Source organism: Typopeltis vanoorti, chromosome 22 (genome assembly GCF_054136105.1).
Source record: "Typopeltis vanoorti isolate ZY-2024b chromosome 22, IOZ_Tvanoo_1.0, whole genome shotgun sequence".
Taxonomy (NCBI): domain Eukaryota; kingdom Metazoa; phylum Arthropoda; class Arachnida; order Uropygi; family Thelyphonidae; genus Typopeltis; species Typopeltis vanoorti.
Window position 1 is genome coordinate 38,393,307 of NC_143570.1, and position 19,510 is coordinate 38,412,816.

The following is a 19,510-nucleotide window of genomic DNA, read 5'->3' on the forward strand; positions in this document are numbered from 1 at the left end:
GCCTTCTCCAAAGGACAAACTCTCATCATTGATGCTACCTGGTGTATACAAAGTACTGCAACTTATCTTACTACGGACAAACAGGAAGATCTGTTAACAAACGCATCTCTGAACACTACATCCGGTTCATTGACCTTTACAAACTTTTCAATCTCTTAGGCTCCCTTGCCTAAGGGATTGAAAACGACAGCCACAGGATCCAATGGAAAACGCCAAACTTTTACCTAGATCCATTTATACACATGAACCTTTATGCAAGAAAAGTACTGAAGCCCCACTTCATCGACATAAATTCAATTGTAACGAGGGCCTCACCATTACTAAGGTTTGGGAAAATTTCATCCTTAAGTGTATTAAATAAATTGTATTCTCAAGTTTTTTTTTAAACTTAAATTATCCAATTCAGTTTTATTTTCAGCCCAAGAGTTTGTAACCAATGAACACGTCATCGTATAATGGGATTCAAATGTAACGCATGCGCTCTACTGTTTCTTTTATTTAAATTTCTTATTGTTGTTCCCTATCCACATTATTATTATTATTATTATTATTATTATTATTATTATTATTATTTTATAGATTATATCTTATGATCAAGGAAGAATAAGTTAATAATGACATTAGGTTTGATGCTATTATTCACGTATATTGCAAAACGGAATCAGAAATTTTCTTCTTAGAACGCTACTGATAAGCAAGCAATAACACAGGAAATAATACAGGAAGCAAATCAGCTAAGCTAACGCCTTTTTATTCCCGTATACGGGAGTAGGCGAGGCCATTTAGCCCTATCTAACTTTTGGAGACTGAGTGGGCAGTTCAATCTCCACTGGTACCCAATCAGAGACAGATGGCCCAAAGCTATCATTAAATATATTGTGTTAGGGTCCCTAACCCTAACACAATATATTTAATGTCTGAAATAATGTGGGTTCTACGGTCGATTTTCTTGAGTTTACAGAACGAAAAACCCTAGTTTCCGGGAGGAAAAACCTGCTTGCCCGTGCCAGAGATCGACTAACTCGGGAAACCGGTCGAAAAAAGGCTTAGATAAATTTCCTCTAGTCGCCAACTAGACTCAAAATAAGGTCTTCCTTCGTGCGGCCAAGCGCGGTGGTGTGCAAATGCCACATCCACTGAGCTACACAGGCGGAGCAATGATAGAGAAAATAATATAGGAATACACTCCGAAAATTCGTTTTTAAATTACAGCAATACTGTAATGATTATAATGTGAAAATTTCAACTCGTAAGTAATAATGGGTTTTACTAGAAAATTCCCCGCTAGACAAAGAGAGTTATTCATGAGTGTGTACATAAAGCATTTGGGATTCATAAAATACATAAAAGTGATATTGATTTCAAAAAAGTAAATACATTTCAAAACACACAAGAACTTTACACAGTAAATCCAGAAAATAAACATAAAATAAAATTTATAAAGCTATGGCCGTACATCCTACATTAAAGAATAGATGTATGGATCAAAAACTCTAAAAATAAATAAATAAACTACAACCTGAAGAATTCTTCTTCTTCTTCTTATTTTTTTAATTTATTATCCCAAGATCCTCATGAAGTCAGCGACTCATCACAGATCCTTGTCATACACACAGGCCCATAATAATTACCCTTTCTTTGTTCACTAATCCAGGTTGTTTATACATTTCTTCATCCTCACCTTCCATATTCCTGGCAAGATCAGTAAGAAATTAGAAGCAAGATTCCCAAAATCAGTATGATAAGAGAGCGCATACGGAAGTCTTGTATGCGCTCTCAAGAGAAGCTCTGTATTATTTCCACAAGGCCTACAGGAAAGTGAGCCCACGGAAGACCAAAACGATGATGGAAGGATCCAAAACAAACATATAGTGTATTCATGAAAGAAGAAAATGAAGAAAAAGAGGATTAGAAGAAAAAAGATTTAGTAGATGAAAAGGAATCATGCTACTTGATAAAGGAGAATACTACCAGGAACTACAGATTATATCAGAACATAAAAAAAATGTATAGAGAAAGACAGAAAAAAAGGACTATTCGATTAAATGAATACTTATAATGTCGATGAAATGGAAAGCAGGCAGAGTGAAGTGTTTTGTAGAGTAAGATCTTCTTTTATTCAATATTAACAGCACTTAAGCAGACATGGAATGTTTAGTAGCAACAATAACGAATGAATTAGCCAAACATATTTTATATTTTAATTTGTGTAAGACAATCTTTGATGTTTTTATGTATGCAGCTCTCATGTATGTATTTTGTGCATCTGAGATTATAAAACCTCATAAAAATATTCCAAAAGGAAAGAAGTAGTGAGAAACAGATGTTGGTTGCATTCTGAAGCAATATGGTTGCAATTTAAATTGATTTCATTAAATCTATGTAACACTTATAGTTCAGCAGCCTATGGCATGTTAAATACCTTCGTCGAATAAAATTGGCCAATCAATAATATTTAACTTAGGAATATAAATTTAACTTTTGACTTTACTAGTCAAAATCTATTATACCAGATTATATAAAATTAGCCTCACAGTTTGGTATTTTTGAATTAAAGTTGTTTGTGGAGAAAGATATATTTACCGCTACATAATTTGCACTAGTTTTTATAAAATACGGAAGAATCATGGAGCAGATGTTCTTTTGAAATTTTATGAAGAATTTTTATCCAATTCAGTGAAAAGTAGTATGATATGAAATATGAAAGAAACACACCTAAAAGTTGTAAATCAATAGTTTAATTCAATAACAAGGGGTTACATAAAAACCAGAAATCAAAATGAGATTGTCAAAATACCCTAATAAGGTGTATGGTGACTCCTCACAGAAACAGCGTTCGCAACGATGTTTTACACTGTTTATAATGGTGTCTAGGAGTTCAGTTGCTAATAACAAGCATTGCTCCGGCGAAGCTCTCCTAAGTTCCTCAAAGTTGGGGAAGGGATTTGAGAGTAAAAAACACGTCTACTTAGAGCATCCCAGACATGCTCAATAGAATTAAGGTCAGGAGACCTGGCTGGCCAGTCCATACATACGATAGTCTCTTCTTAAAGATATTAGTCCATGAGCTTCGCTCGATGAGAAAAAACATTATTGTCTTGTAGAATAAATGTCTTCCCTATTGCACTTGCATATAGAAGAATATAGGGGTACAAAATCCCTCTCTAAGTTGCAGCAGTCATGATTCCGCTAGGAAGCATATACAGTTCGGCACGACCTCTTAGCGAGATGTATCCCAAAACCATCACATTACCTCACCATAAGTGTCCCTTCCACAGAATTAGAAGGATGATGATGATGTTTCCTGGGTTCTCTCCATATCAGTGCACGCCAGGTATCACTTTTTAGCGCAGATCTAAACTTTTAAACAATACCGATCCCCATTGGTCTTGGGTCCAATATCGATGTGGAGAGTAGCCCATTTTGAACGTTTTATCCTGTGGCGTGGAGTTAGGGGCACGTAGACGACCAGAAGCCTTCTGTGCACAGCGGAATCAGATATCAATATTTCTGTAGCTGACGCGAGATAAGATTGTAGCTGATTCGGAGATATTGGTCACCCATTGCAGTTGTGACTCGTGGCCTTCCTTTACTATATCCAGAATGGTATTTGTGGCTATTAGAATTTGCCCCACAGTCTGTGAACCACAGAACACATTCATATGTCTTCACATGCAACCATCTGGCAACCTCCGTCTGACTTTGACTTCCCTCTACTCTCATAGTAGTTTGCCATCTGCATTCATCGGTTAAATGGTTCTGCAGCCATATTCAAAATATTTGCTATTATGAAATGTCTTGTTCTCAATGCATACACGAAATGAAAAGCTGCTCCAAAACTTCCGTTCTTATGTCATTGCAGATACCACTGATAGCATCATTCAGATATATGATAAGTACAGTCATCGTCAATTTTTAGATAATATATCCCATTTTAAGTGCATTAGCATCATCATTAGCATACAGCAGCATCTTGGTATGGCTCCAGGGAGCTCTGTAGTGTCGATAGCATGAGAAGCAAGGCCTGAACCGCCACATTTCAAAATTCCTTCTTATACTTGCATATTGAGCAAAATATATAGCAGTAACCAATTCTATTTAGTTTTCTCTTACATGTGTGAAGAATTATTTTAAAAATTATACAACTAACGCGCATATCTCGCATATTTTATGAACAAAATTTGATGATAAGGTGTTATCCCTTCCACTTAAGAAGCCAAATAAACCCAATAAAACTGGCTGCGGAACCCACATTATCATTATCATTATTATTAAATGACACCTCCAAGGACTCATCATGTTTGGGTAGGGTAGGGCACACTACACTACTACACACCTCACTGTCTCTCCTACTTAATCCTCCAACTGCACAATGACACTACTGTCATCAACACACACAATGCCATGTACATCCCACCCAAGAGTATCTTCTGTCTGTAAATAGCATATGTTCTCACTGCCGATTTGCCTACATGTGAGATAAAAAACCGGAGGTTTTGGGATAAAATCCCCAGTCTCTCTCCATATGAAATTCGCTAACTCGCCTTTAATGGAAAAAACCTATATAAAGATTCTTCTTTTCACGACGAGAATTCAACTCAGTTCTTTTCCACTCGAAGGGTGCATTGTTTCGTTGTTCTTTCAATTTCAGTACGGAAGAGCTTAGGAGCCTATACTATTTCAGACAAGAATATACTGAGTTAAGTTAGAAACCGCGGGCTGGCGGCAGTTGTCTGCTTTTCTTTTGCTGGTCCAAGACTGATAGTCTTGGGCCAGCCATTTCTGATTGGCTATCGGGGGCAATTGATTTTCTCCCTCAATTTTCAATAAAACGGCCTCATCTACTTCCAATAGGAAATATAAGGTGTTAGCGGATTTTATTTATTAATTTATTGTGCATTATGCATTGTATAAAAATAATGTTATTATTATTATTATTATTATTATTATTATTATTGCCTCGTTATTAACTTACTGTGATTTTTAAGTTAAGTAAATAAATAATGTAAATTTTTTTAAAAGTTAAAAAAATCACAGTTAATTAACTTATTTAAGTTAGGGGATATTACATCCCATATTGTTTCATAGCCGAATAAGAAACTCAAAGAGTTTCATGCCGAATATAGTAAATATATAAAGTTCGGCGAGTCCAAGCGTAAGCAAATACCTGGATAGTGTTACAACTGCCATTTTTGGGAGTGCAACACTGAGGCAACTCATGGTAAAGGTGGAGTAAGCTCTGATCACTATTCTTGATATTTCCCCATAATGTGAAACCCAGCTCCTAGGAGCTGTATTACTGTTCTACATTATGAGAGAGAGAAGGTTGAAACCCAGACCGGTTTCAACCTTTATTGAGGTCTCATCAGTGAGTAGGTAGACCTAGAAATACCAAGTTTGTAGCAAACAGAACTTACATATACTTTACTGTGAGAATTGCCAAGAAGGTGTCCTAATAAATTATTAATTATATGAAGAGCCAAAGGCTTCAATTCGGCGACATATAAACTTATTTAAGTTAACTAATTTAAGTGCTCCACCTTTATCATGAGTTGCCTCAGTGTTGCACTCCCTAAAGGGGCAGTTGTAACACTATCCAGGTATTTGCTTACGCTTGGACTCGCCGAACTTTATATATTTACTGTATTCGGCATGAAACTCTTTGAGTTTCTTATTCGGCTATGAAACAATATGGGATGTAATATCCCTTAACTTAAATAAGTTTATATGTCGCCGAATTGAAGCCTTTGGCTCTTCATATAATTAATAACAGTTAATTAATATTGAACTCTTTACATTATAGTGGAGCTGTAGTGCTGTTGTTGCTTGCAACATGGCAGTGAAGGTGTGCTTGCTTGGTCGATGTTTCCTTTCGTTAGTTACGGTTACGCCGAAATGCCGGTACACATTAAAATCAATCATATTAATATTTATATTTTCTTGTACGGTGCACGATAATCATTTTACTGTTTTCATATTTTACAACTTGTATATTCTACATTCTATAAGAAATTTTGAGCTACTAATGTAATAAGAATATTAAAAGTTTGGTTGGTACTTTGATATAACCAGAATTTCATTTATTGGGTTTCATGCAGATATTTTTCATCAGAATATTTTATATATTACATTTAATTGTTTATGCTTTTATTTATTTCATTAAAATTAATTACAAAGGTTTTTCACTTTAAAAGGTTACCCAAATAAGCTATCTTGGTTATTATTTTGTTCTTAAACTTTTATTTTTTCTTTGAGTAGACAGGAAATATTTTACGAAGAAGACATTGCCACTTGCAGGTTAACTATCATAGAACACACATACGCATAAAAAAGAAAAGATGAAGTATTTTTTTTTTTTTTTAGCAGAGCTGTTGTAGAGATAGGAAGAGCTATTAGAGGTTACAGAAAAAATGCTGAAGTCTCTTCACTATCATATCATACAAAGCACCGTAAAGGTGCTCTGAATTTCGGGCTGTTAATTTTGCTGGATAAAATAGTCATATTGAAGGGATAGAGGAGGAAATTATTAACAGTCATGATTGTGGTGCAACTTTTGCAGAAAATATCTCTAGGGATCCATGTTGTTATTAAAAAAAAACAGTTCATTGCTGCTGAAAAGATACACATCGGATAGCATATATTGTGGGAGAAAAGGTATATTGCAGATAGGTAATGTTTTGCCTGTTGGCGATGATGTGTGAAGGTATAGTTGTGTTCTGACTTAAAGAAAAATCTTAAGACAATTAGCTATAACTGAAGGTTCTGGAAATCATGCTACTATCATCTCATAATCCAGACTCATGGCAAATATGAGTAAAGCTTGGTTCTGGAACCAAGAAAAGTTTAAAACAGCCTTTATTGGTGCTGAAAGTTTGTCTGGCTCCCACTGATGAGACCTCAATAAAGGTCGAAACCAGTCTGGATAGTGGCCCTTCCCATAATGCATAGCATTACACATGTCCGTAAGGATATGCATTGCATTATGGGATACTGAGGCAGCTGATGTCATTGGCCGCTATATACAAGTATCCCAGTTGTGAAGTTACTTCGCATGCAAACTTTGTTTGCTTACACTTAGATAAAGGATGAAATCAAGATATATAATTTCTTGGCATCTTTATAGCCCTTATTGGTATCTTTTCAGGAAGCAAATGTATTGATTAGTCAACCTTGGCGGGGGGGGGGAGAGCTTATCACAAATACAAAGCAGAGAGAAATTCATTGCGTTGGTAGCCATTAACATGTTGGTAAAGTCCCCCCCCCCCCCAGCCATAAGAAGAGATGCATCTGCTGGTTGAAAGGTTGGCCTCATTGCCAGTAGTCGTATTGGCCAGAATCATGGTGGGAACATTTAAGTTACATCAAAAGAAAATTAAATTTATGCTGCATATTATTCATTAAAAAAATAATGAAATAAATAAAAATAAAATGACTGTAACTTGAAGTAAATGCGCTTGTTTCATCATTTTTTTTTTTTAATTCTTCATTGCATCTAAAGTCAGACTGAAATTTGCTTTAGTTAATCAAAAGCAATAATCAAAACATTTTATCCTCTTAATTTGCTTACTTATTATATTATTATTGTTATGGAATTAGCCTGAGTGACTTATTTATGCTTTTTTTTGTTTGTTTTTTGCAATTTCTGGCCTTTTCCTGTGGGTTATATAAAATTAATATCAACTGAGTTTTGTTGATAATATTATATATTCACTGTTACTGGTTTTCCCACTAGCTCTTTTAATACTTCATTGTAGTTCCATAACTGTTGATGATAGCCAATGATTTGCAGCCAAAGAAAGTAGTATATCAAGAGGATCGACATGTGAATGATAGTTCATTTGAGGTGGCCTGGTGTGAAATAGTAACCAATGCAACCAAATATACAGTTCATTGCTGCTATAGGCCAGGGGATGATGTTGAATTCATGCATTAACAAACAAATTAATGCAATGAATGCAGGGTTAGTGATTATTATGGGGGATTTTAATTATGGTGATATCAATTGGAAGGAGGAAACATCATTTGGCAAAAAGGAAATAGAATTCATACACCTAAGAGATAATTACTTGAAACAACACATAACTGAAGGGACTTGTGGTGAGTGTGTTGGATCTGGTCATAGGTTCAGAGGACATATGCATAAATAAGGTGTCCTCATTACCTCCAATTGATGAGAGCAATCATGTGGCATTGACTTGGGAGGTTGCAAAATTTGTGAATTTCTCTCTTAAGAAATGGTATATGTGGAACTACAGGTTAGGTAATTATAACAAGCTTTAGATTGAGCTTACAGCCGTCCCATGGCAGAACATATTGCAGGGGGGAAAGATGTTAGCAGTGCATGGGATATAATCAGCAGGTATCTGAGGAAGGCAATATCAGAACGTATTCCCATGGTCACAAAGACAAACAAGATAGGTGTTAGATGGATGAGTAGTAGTATCAGGCTTGATCTGCAAAAAAAGAAAAATTTTTTATGGAGAATTTACAAGTAGAAAGGTGATCAGTACACTCATGAGCAGTACAAGGCTCAAGATAGGAAGGTTACCAGCATAATAAGAAAAGCTAAATCAAATTATGAGATGACCTTAGCCAAGGAGATCAAGAGTAATCCCAAAGAGTTATTTCGCTATGTGGCAAGTAAAAGGAAGAATGACTTTGCAAGGATAACCTTAGTGAGTACTGATGGTATTGAGGTGACCAATTCAGATGTAATGGTAGAGTTACTGAGTGATCACTTTTCAAAAGTCTATTACCCAAGTGAGGATATCTCTGTACCTGTAGCAATAACTAATGTGAGAATTGAAGTTAATAAATCAGAGGTACTTAGTATATTGCAGAATTTAAACCCACTGCTGTGGGTTTAGATGGAATATCAGCTCGAGTGTTGTATAAATGTGCAAAGGAATTGCCAACACATCTTACTTGGTTATTTAACTTAAGTTTGAACTCTAGTATAGTCCCTTGGGAGTGGAAGGAAGGAAGGAAGGTTCCTTTGCATAAAAGTGGCTATAAGACTGCGATAGTTTTTTTTTTTTTTCAGACCAATCACCATCTCGGGAGTGGTGATAAAAGTATTGGAAAAGTTGGTTAAGGACAGGATTCAAGAATTGGTGGATCAGAATATGATACTGTATAGGAGCCAATGTGATTTTGTTAAAGGTCGATCCTGAATTAGCAGTTTATTAACTTTTTTTATAATAGAATGACATCTGAGTTGGACAAGGGGAACGGCTACACAGTGATACTTCTGGATATTGCTAAGGCTTTTGACAAGGATACCCTCATGGATACTGTTGTGCAAATTAGTGCAGATGGGGATGGATACTAAACTGGTGATATGGATAAGAGAATGGCTCATGGAGAGATACCCGAAAGTAGTGTATGGAGGAGCAGAGTCCAGGATGAGGCAGATGACCACTGGTCATCTGCCTCATGGTTCTGTGCTTGGGCCTTTGTTTAATTTGTACCTTCAAGCCATTTCTTATATCATAAATGATATAGGAAATGGCTTGAAGGGATTCTGCTGTTTGCTGTTGATGCAAAGTTGATAGCACAATAAAAAAAATCAAGCTGATGTTGAAAGTTGGCAGGATGATTTAAATAAGCTGGCAAAATGGCCAAAAGGTAATGGATGTCAGTTCAGTGTGGAAAAGTGTAAAGTTATGCATTTTGGGATTAAAAGATTACTAGCTGTGTACCATATTAATGGAACGGTACTCCAAGAGATTGATGAGGCTAGGGACTTGGGGGTGTTGGTAGATAGGGAGATGAAGTTCAGATGGCACATTAGTAAGGTGCCAAGATTGCACATAAGATTTCTTGGTTATTGAAGAACACACTAACATCCAGAGATAAAGAGGTTATTATTCCCCTTTATAAGGCATTGATACTTCCACATTTGGATTACTGTGCTAAAATCTGGTTACCTGGATTCCTTGGAGATGAGGAAGTTGTGGAGAGGGTTCAGAGGAGAGTGACCCAGTTTTTGAGTGATGTAAAAAATGCTCCCTACATTGATAGATTGAGAGCTTGTGGATTGCAGAAGTTGGTTGACAGATGGAAAAGAGGGGATATGATAGAAACATTTAAATTACTAAAAGGTTTTTATAAGATTGATGCAGGGGTAATATGTCAGCTGTGTGATAGTGATGGAAGAACAAGAGGTTATCCCTGGAAATTAAGGAAAAGTGTGGTTAACAAGGATGTAAGAATTAATTTTTTTTGTTTTGAGGGTGGTGAATGAGTGGAATGCATTGCCTGACTCAGTTGCAAGTTCTTCGTCTGTAAATGAATCAAGAAGAGGTATTATAGATATTGTTTTGATAGTTTGGGTCTCCTGCGATAAGTCTACTGACTCCATGGAGATACCTGTAATAATGATAATAATATGTCCAGTCAGCTCTTTTGAGAAAAAAATTTCATTTCATATTTTAATTTTAATTGATGGCCTTGTTGTTTCATTAGCCATATTTCAGAAGCATATTGTAATACTGGAAGGTCTGATACATTGTAAATTCTTGTATTATTTATTTTTTGCTTGTTTATTAATCTTGTGATTTTTGAAAATGGCATTTTATTATTAATATCATGTTTTTCTTCATAGTAAATATGGCATCCTAAGTAATCTGAAGTATTTCCTCAGCTATATTGTTCTGTATAATTGTTATGGTACTACTTATTGGGTTTAATTGTCAAAATTATTAGTGCAGAGTGTCTTACAGTTTTGTGTAATTATACACTTTTATAATAGTGTGTTCCAAATATCAGTACTTCCTTTTACTTGGCTCTTCATGAGAATTTTGAACATGTCATTTGGACAAATGAATGGGGATTTCAGTTTAATGCAACTAAATGTAAGGTTTTAAAGTTTGGGATCCACAGATAGAATACTTCATACTCAGTGGGGTTATACTGGAAGAAGGGTAAGAAGCAAGGGATCTCAGGGTGATTGTGGATAGAGATTTGAAGAAGTTCAAAGAATTGCTGCAATGTTGAGGAGGACATTGACCACAGGAGATAAAAGTGTGGTGGTCCTATTGTATAAAGCTTTGATCAGACCACATCTAGATTTCTGTGCTTAGATCTGGTCACCAGTATTTGAAGGGGATAAAGTAACCTTGGACAGGGTGCAGAGATGGATAGCAAATATGATATTAGTATTGTACAATGTTGATTATGAAGAGAGACTGAGGGTATGCAGACTGCACAGTTTGTGGTAGAAGACCGTGTGGGGATATGATTGAGACATTTAAGTCATTGAAGAGCTATTATTGTATTAACACAGGAGAATTTTCATATGGTACAATGAGGAGAAGGAGCAAGGACAAGGGATCATCCCTGGGAGTCGCAAAAGGGAGTGGTGAGTAAAACAATAAGTAAGTTTTTTTACAGAGAGTGGTAGGAGCATGGAATGCATAGCCAGAGAGGGTGGTGAACATGCAGACATTGGCTGAGTTTAAGGAGTGGTATGATAGGCTTTGTGTTGACCTACCACGATGAGCCTTGTGACTTCATGGAGGTCAGGAAAATAATAATAAATTAGGTTCTAAAATGCAGGTCTTAATTGAGTTCTGAGATAGCACTCCATAGTGTCACTGTGATCTGGGTAGTGCCTCCACAAAAATAGTCTCCATTTACATTATCATAAATTGATAACTTTTACTGTGGAATCTTGTTTTGTTATTAAAGTTATGTCATAAGAGTAAGATTACTATATTTAAAAGTGTGAAACTACAACACCCTATTAGTAATGTTGTATTTTGTAAAACTATGGCTTATTAAACTGTGTTGTTAGCAAAAAAGAATGTGTATTTGTGTGCATTACCTTAAATCATTTACAATTTAAATGAATTTTTTTTTAAAACGTGATCCACATATTAAAAGCCACAGAACCTATAGAACATTAGTGCTATGTTCACATTTTGCTTGAACAGCTGAGGGTTGTAATCTTTGGGGAAGGCAGAGTGTGGGAAACTGTTCCAAAGGACAGAAGTTGGAATGAAAAATGAGGCAAAGTTGGTTTGGTGAATTTCAAGATGGACTGTAAAAGGGTATTGGTTAGCAAGCAGTGGCTTCTGTTTTAATGATTTTGGAGGAAAGTGGAGGAATAACAGTGGCCAATTCAGCAGAGCATTGTCCATGAAAGTATCTGTAGAAGAGGCATGAGACAGAAACTGAATGTCTTTGAGAGAGGGATTGAAGTGGGCATGTGAGAGAGGGATAATTAATTAGCGTTATTGTCCCCCCTTCTGGATAGAAGCGAGCAATCTTAGAGAGGATTTTAGTGTGCCATCCCAAATATGGAAGCATTATTCCATGGCTGGGTGGATTTGGACTTTGTATAGAGTTAGTAGCTATAAAGATGTGAAGTATTGTCTTGTGCAAAAAAATACACAAAATTTCTTTGCAGCTGCAGAAGCTATAGTTGAAATGTGATTGTGCCATGAAAGATCAGAAGCTCAGGTCAGTCAGTCCAAAAGGAGAAATCTGATCATGTTGGATATCTCAGTATTATTGAAGGTAAGGGATGCAAGCTCTTTCTTGCAAGAGATCAAACAGAATATATAGAATCACAACATGGTAGACAATTACTTGTGAATTTGTGGGTATCTAAAAAGCAGCCTGATTCTTTGATGTGAATGTGGTGCAGTCTTCAGAATTGAGGTTTGGAAGCAGTTTTTTAGCTCTTTGGCTTTCACGAAGTTATGTTCGTGATCACAACTGTGCATAACGACATACAGCGAATGTGTGAAAAGGGGCTTAAATTTCTATATCCTGTTTTATAAAAAATATTTATGTATTCTGTTATTATTGTTCTTATGTATCATTGATCTGGGCATAATGTCACTGCACTATGTTGATGAATAAAGCAAACTGTCCGAGATTGTTTAATAAGAGCTCTTAACTAGTGCACTATTTATTGAAAACATCAGAGTTGTGCTGGCCTTCAAATTTGGAATAGCATGGCTGTAAAATAGTAAAGACATCACTATGCTGATAAAAACATTGTGTTCTCACATTATAATGCAGAAAAATGAGATTTTCATCAGCATCTGCAGAAGCTTGAAGTGCAGACCTGCTTTTTTAATATCACTCCCACATACAAAATATTGGTAGCTTATAATGTTAGTATTGTAGGCAGGCATAGGATTAAGTAATTTGAGAATCCTGTTGTAGAGATCAGACATGGATTTTCTTTTAAGCCACTTCAGGGCCTCCAATGAATATTGTGGTGGTCTTACATTGTGTAATGAAAATCACCAAGTAAGATATTGGTGAGATGTACTGTGATGAGTGGGAGGATTTTTAAAATGATTTTTTTTTTTATCAGAAACTTGGAGATGAGTGATATCATGAATGCTTGGGAAGTGTGACAAAATTTGAGATTTAAGGATCTGTTTAAAGCACCATTTACTGTATTTTTCTAGAGGTCTAGTTGGCCAAGTTGGAATAGTTTCTCTTTTTACCTACAAATTGTAAATTTTATTCTCACGATTTCATTTCATGGATTTTGTGAATGTTTCTAGGTGGGTGGCTTGGAAAGGGTGAGAAAGGCCCTGGATCATCAAACATTAGCATCATGAGCAGTAGACTGCTCATGATGCTAATGTGCTGTAGGTTTAAAGTTTTTCCTGAGGTCTAGTTGGCCAAGTGTGAAAAGTTTCTCTTTTTTACCTACAAGTTGTAAATTTTATTCCCACTATTTCTTTTCATGGATGTTGTGAATGTTTCTAGGTGGGTTGCTTTGGAAGGGTGGGAAATCATGTTTGATTTCTGTAGTAAGGCCCTGGATCATCTAACATTAGCATCATGAGCAGTCTACTGCTCATGATGCTAATGCTATAGGTTTAGAGTTTTTCCTGTTAGAATTTCCATAAAAAAATTCATGCAATTTAAATTAATGCATTACAGGTAAGATATATTATTAATTATATGCAGAATGAATATTTCTTTTTGATTTCATTTCTTGTTATTTGTTATTCTGTTGGTTAAGTGAAAAAAAAAATGAGTTTAGACTTATATTATGTTAGACTATAATTTAACATGATCACCTCTACAAACATTGTACAATTCTATGTTATAATGTTGATCAACTTGAAACAAGCATGCAAAAATATAATACACCATTTTAGACTTACATTTTAAAAATACTAAAAATCAAATTTTACAAGAATTTTATTGCTATATTTTGAAGTTTTGTAATTCATTTAAATATGGCATGGAATTATGAAATGGTAATTTAGTGCAGTGCAATGATTTTTTTTTAAAGAATATATTGTAATCTTCTTTTAAAAAACAGGGCTACTTAATTTATTTGAATTAATATCTCTTTTTATATTACAGATTTCAACAAACTTACTTATTGAAATGCAGAATACAAAGGTGCTCACAGATATTTTCCTACTTTTCAAGTGATAAAAAGGATATTTGCAGTGAGGATATGCTTGTGAAAGAAAAGTCACAGCAACATGAAGACAAAGAACAGAAGGTGTATAATAGATTTACATTAATAAATTTTCTTTCTTCTTTTGAAATTTTGAAGACATTTTTGCAGCAAACAATTTTTTGATGAGACATAACTGTTTAAAACATCAAGAAAAATTCTCGAACATCCTTCTGGAACTTTTTGACAATTATGTGGAAATTTCATGAGTAAGAGAGACTGAAACGAAGAAACAAAGCATGGCCTAAAGTCCTAATACCTCCCGGCAGGAAGAAAGATTACCTTGCTTTACGGAAGGAAATAAGTATTTGTTTCTTTAAAGAATTTTAATCTGCTTCTGTCTTGAAAAACTTTCCTAACCAATAAGTTAGGAAAGTTTTTCAAGAAAAACATTCATCCTCAGGCCATAAGCATAGTGACAAACACACACAATCAAGCTCATTAAATGGGTGGCTCAATTTAGGACTTCAGGCTTTGATTTGTTTCCTCACTTCAATTTCACATAATCCTGTATTGCCTGGTTTCACGTATCTTCATGTGCAATTGTTCCCTGATGATGATGCTACATCTCAAAGTCAATTGGACTTTGGTAAAATTTAGAAAATGTTGCAATCTTCTTTCCAAAAATACCAATACAAATAAGTCAGCAAATAAGATTGAATACTAGAGTTACATCAGTAGTATTTTATTCAATACTACCTATTTTTTTTTTTTTTTTTTTTTTTGTTAAAGCATCTACAGTAATTTGTTTATTTTCATATTGCTTTTCTTTCTTTCTCTTCGTTAAAAGAGAACTACCCCTCTTTGTTAAAATATCTGCAGTTCATTTCCTTCTTTTCTTGTATTTCATTTCCTTCTTTTATTGTATTGTGTGCCATGATAAAAACAGTGAGAATACTCATATTCTGTCTAATATCTCTAGTTAACAGTGATAATTAGATATAAGCAGTTTTAGTACATGTGCAAGTAGATAATTCTTACAAGTTGAACTTTTTTTCATTTTTGTGTCCTAAAAAAAATTGCCGACCTGAGTCATGTATAGATGGCCAACTAATGACTGTTGCGAGAAGGGTGGATATTAATATTTTTGGAAAAAGCAGTACAAAATCTAAAGTTGACAGCCTTTGTACCTGATTTAACATTGGATGAAAATTTGTGCCCAATTAATAAACCTATTCTCCATGGATGTTTGTGAATGTCTTTAGACGTAAAATGCTTTCTGTTGCCTAGTGCAAAACCACAGCCTTGCTTACTGCAGATGATGTGAGTTAGCAGTTAGAATAAAAGGGTTCACATTATCTTCATTGTTATTCATCATCTATACTTATCACATTATGAAAGGAAGTAGCATTAAACCTGATGTCAAAATTAGATGTTCAATTCATCTCTTTACTTTATACTCTTAAATAAATCTAGTGCAAGCTTATAGGTTTCTCTAACTAAATAGAATAATGCTGTTTGAAAATCAGCAATAAAAAGTAAAGACCTGAAAATAGACAGGAAAATTGAAAACATTTGCATCCTGAAGAACCCTATGGAATCAAGTAAAACATTTCAGATATTTAGAAACAATTCTTAAGTTGGTGTTTGCAATCCTTAGAGAAATTAGCCTTCTCATTTTGATTTTTGTTTCACTGTGTCTATTGAAGGTGCACAAAACAGGAAATTCTTGGTGGTTTAAATTCTATATTTCAGTAATTCCTTTTCAGCTAAATGATCAAGTTTGGGATTTAAGATATACATAAAAATGTATCCATTTGTTTCAGTTTTGGTTTCAGTCAAGTCATTTTTATTGACAAAATGATGAAGATTAAAATCATGATTTTGTACAAGATAAACATGTACAGAAGATATTATGATAGTTCTAAATAATCAAGTTTACATAACTACTAATTTCCTATCATGTGTTTTCTTTCATATTAGTCTGCTGATTAGCACTGTCAGATTCTACATTCAGTCTTTTAAAGCACTGCTAACTACTTCAGCCAACCTAGAACTTTATCTTTCTCTTCATTTTCCCCCCCCTAACCTCCTGGCATGTGAGCAGAGCAGATTTACCTTAGATTAGCTCTGTTCATATGTTCTTTGAACTATAGTGATGCCAAATTCTTTTTGAAATGATATCATTCTACACTGGTTGGATGAATTTAATTAAATTTGGTATTTCGGATCTATATTAAAACTGACCAACTGTTTAATTTCAATTGGATTATTCATATTGACAAAATGAGTTTTATGTTGAGAGTACATAATCCCCAACATAGGTTATTCTTTTGCAAATGTACTACATATTTTACTTGCACTGTGGAATTATTACCATATCTATAACTACTACTATTCAGTAGCGTCCTTTGAATAATGTATATGTGTCACAAACATCATGATAGTCCTTGCTAAAAGAATAGAAATATCAAAAATTCAACTCTGAATAGTTTCAAACAATTTCTTGAGCATGTTAAATGTCATATATAGCTATTTCTATGTTGAAGGTAGTAACTTTCATTGATGAATTAGCTATAAGTTCCAGACTGGATGATGAAAGATAACAAAATTATATGTAGGATACATATGTCAAAAAAAAACTGTCTTCAGTTGTTCGGATAATGAATGGTCACTATACACAAATGCTCTTATGAAATGATATTCCTGTATAGTGTCTCACCTTTCTGTGATCGACCAGTCATTTATCAGCATAATAACTAATAAGGTAGCATAGTTAAGTAAATTGCTATCTACTTTTCTTTGAGTTTTAACGAGATTGTATTATAAGATGTTATTTGGTTGTTGTTGTCGGCTGTTTTATACCAGACTTTTTTGTCTCTTAAAAGAAGCCTTAATTTTTGAAATACCAACATTGCTGAGAATTGCTGTTCTGATTAGGGTTACCTAGTTAGAAGAGCAATTCTCCTAAATATTTTCACTAGAAATTACTATGGTTATTGGAAACTTCCCACACATTACTGTTCAAAATTTCTGACCAATATCAGCCAACAACCATTGTTCTGTCCCCTGTATTTTACTGATGTGCCATCCATCAGTAAAACAGTTCTCAAACTTTAGAAAGCACATTGATAACCTGGAACAGTGCCATATCATGCTTAATGAGACTTTCTCCCAAAAATTGACACAGATGAAAGCAAGCTCGAAGCAGTTCACATCAATAAATAACGTTTTTAAATTGCAGCCTATTCTCAAACATCATCTGATCCAAAGAGTGAATGTGAGATCTGTACTATGCTCTGAGCATTTGAGATAATGTGTTTGCTTATGGGTAGTATCTATAATCTGAATCAAGAGTTTCAGATATCCATAGCTGTGGAGGTGTTGCTAGATCATTATGTAGAAAACTAAACTCATTGCCTCAATTCCTATGGAAGAGTATGAGGAATGCACAGTCTCTGTTTTCATAAGTTGCCTATACTTTATATCTGCTGCTTGATTATTTCAGTGGATTGCGTTAAAATTTGAACTCGAAAGCTCTAATTTCCCCTAATACCAGAACGAATTGTTGAGTAATAATAGAAGCTTATATTAACTTCTCGACAGAAATCGGTTAATTCTTCATTGCCAGTATTTTACATAGTTTACCACTGAAAGAAGGTGCTCAATTATATATATATATATATATAAAATGGATATGTTGAAAAGTAAAATTATTTTTATTTTTCAACATAATCTCCCTTAAGGCTAATAAATTTATTCCAGCGATGCTCTAGTGCTATTATCCCATCCCTGTAGCGGTTCTAGGTAAGATCTGCAAAATACCCCTCTACAGCTGCAATCACCTCTTGATTCAAATAAAAAGGCTGACCAGCGAGGAAGAGTTTTAGTTTTGGGAGAAGATAGAAGTCAGAGGGAGCCAAATCTGGGGAATAGGGTGGATATTCCAACAAATCATAGTGCAGATCCCTTAATTTTCCCATTGCCAAAACACCTTTTTGGACAAGTGCATTGTCCTGATGAAAGATGATTTTTTCTTTCTTCAAACTGGGTCTTTTCTCACGAATTTTTTCATCTAGTCTGGTTAAAAGATTGCAATAATATTCCCCAGTTATTGTTTTGCCCTTTTCAAGATAATTAATAAATAAAATGCCTTTAGCATCCCAAAACACCCATGCCATGACCTTTTCTGCTGATGGAACCGACTTTGTCTTCTTTGGTGTTGAACAACCAGCTTCCGTCCACTTTTTGACTGCTGTTTGCATTCCGGTGTGTAATGGCGAATCCAAGTCTCATCCATAGTAATAAATCGATGCACAAAATAAATTTTATTCTTGTTAAAATGCTCCAGGCACTGTTCAGAGATTTTCATGTGAGTGCTTTTTTGATCTGCAGTGAGAAAGCACGGCACCCATCTTTCTCAAAGCTTTTTCATATGCAATTCTTCATGCAAAATATATCCTACACGTTCTTTTGACCTATAGTCTCAGCAATTTCATGCACTTTGACTCGCCTTTTACCTTCTTTTAATTACTACTATAATTTTACCCTCTTTCCACTCCCTTGGAGCCTGTACTGTTGTAAGACTTTTATTAAACAGGCATGCAAATGCTACTTCAAATTCACTGGAACTTTCCCTTAAGACATGTGGTGATATGTCATAAAATCCTATTGCTTTATTGACATCAAGGTTATTACCTCAAATGTCTCCTGCTCACTCACAATTAAGTCATCCTCTGCTATGTCTTCTATACTTAAGTTACTCTTGATTCCATCTTGATCAAGATGAAACCCCCTGTATAAATTGATCACCGAATACCTCAACAACGTCTTCTGTAGCATTTACCATTCTAACATTTTCATCCGTTAACATCATCTTACCATAATCGTTCTTCCTTCTACTTGCCACATATCTAAAAACTCTCTAGAGTTTATCTTTGTTTCTTTGCCTAATTTGCAAATTTCTACTCCTACTGCACTTTTGTTTTCCTTACTAACTGAGTCATTCTCCTGGCTTGTTCTTTATACTCCTCATGTAATGATTATTGCCATATTCATGTTGTACTGCTCCAAAGTACCTTCTTCCAGATTTCATGCTTAAGCCTCTCATTCATCTATTTTACA

The 19,510-nt window shown here is 34.8% G+C and overlaps 1 protein-coding gene across 1 annotated transcript in view; it reads left to right on the forward strand.

Moving 5' to 3' along the window:
- The first annotated feature begins 5,784 nt into the window (after positions 1-5,784).
- Positions 5,785-19,510, forward strand: part of mRpS31 (mitochondrial ribosomal protein S31) — a 115,483-nt gene continuing 101,757 nt past the window's right edge. The window contains exons 1-2 of the mRNA XM_090412260.1: positions 5,785-5,901; positions 14,347-14,491. Coding sequence (XP_090268386.1) covers positions 5,834-5,901; positions 14,347-14,491 — 213 coding nt within the window. The 5' untranslated portion in view covers positions 5,785-5,833. The remainder of the gene's footprint in view (positions 5,902-14,346; positions 14,492-19,510) is intronic.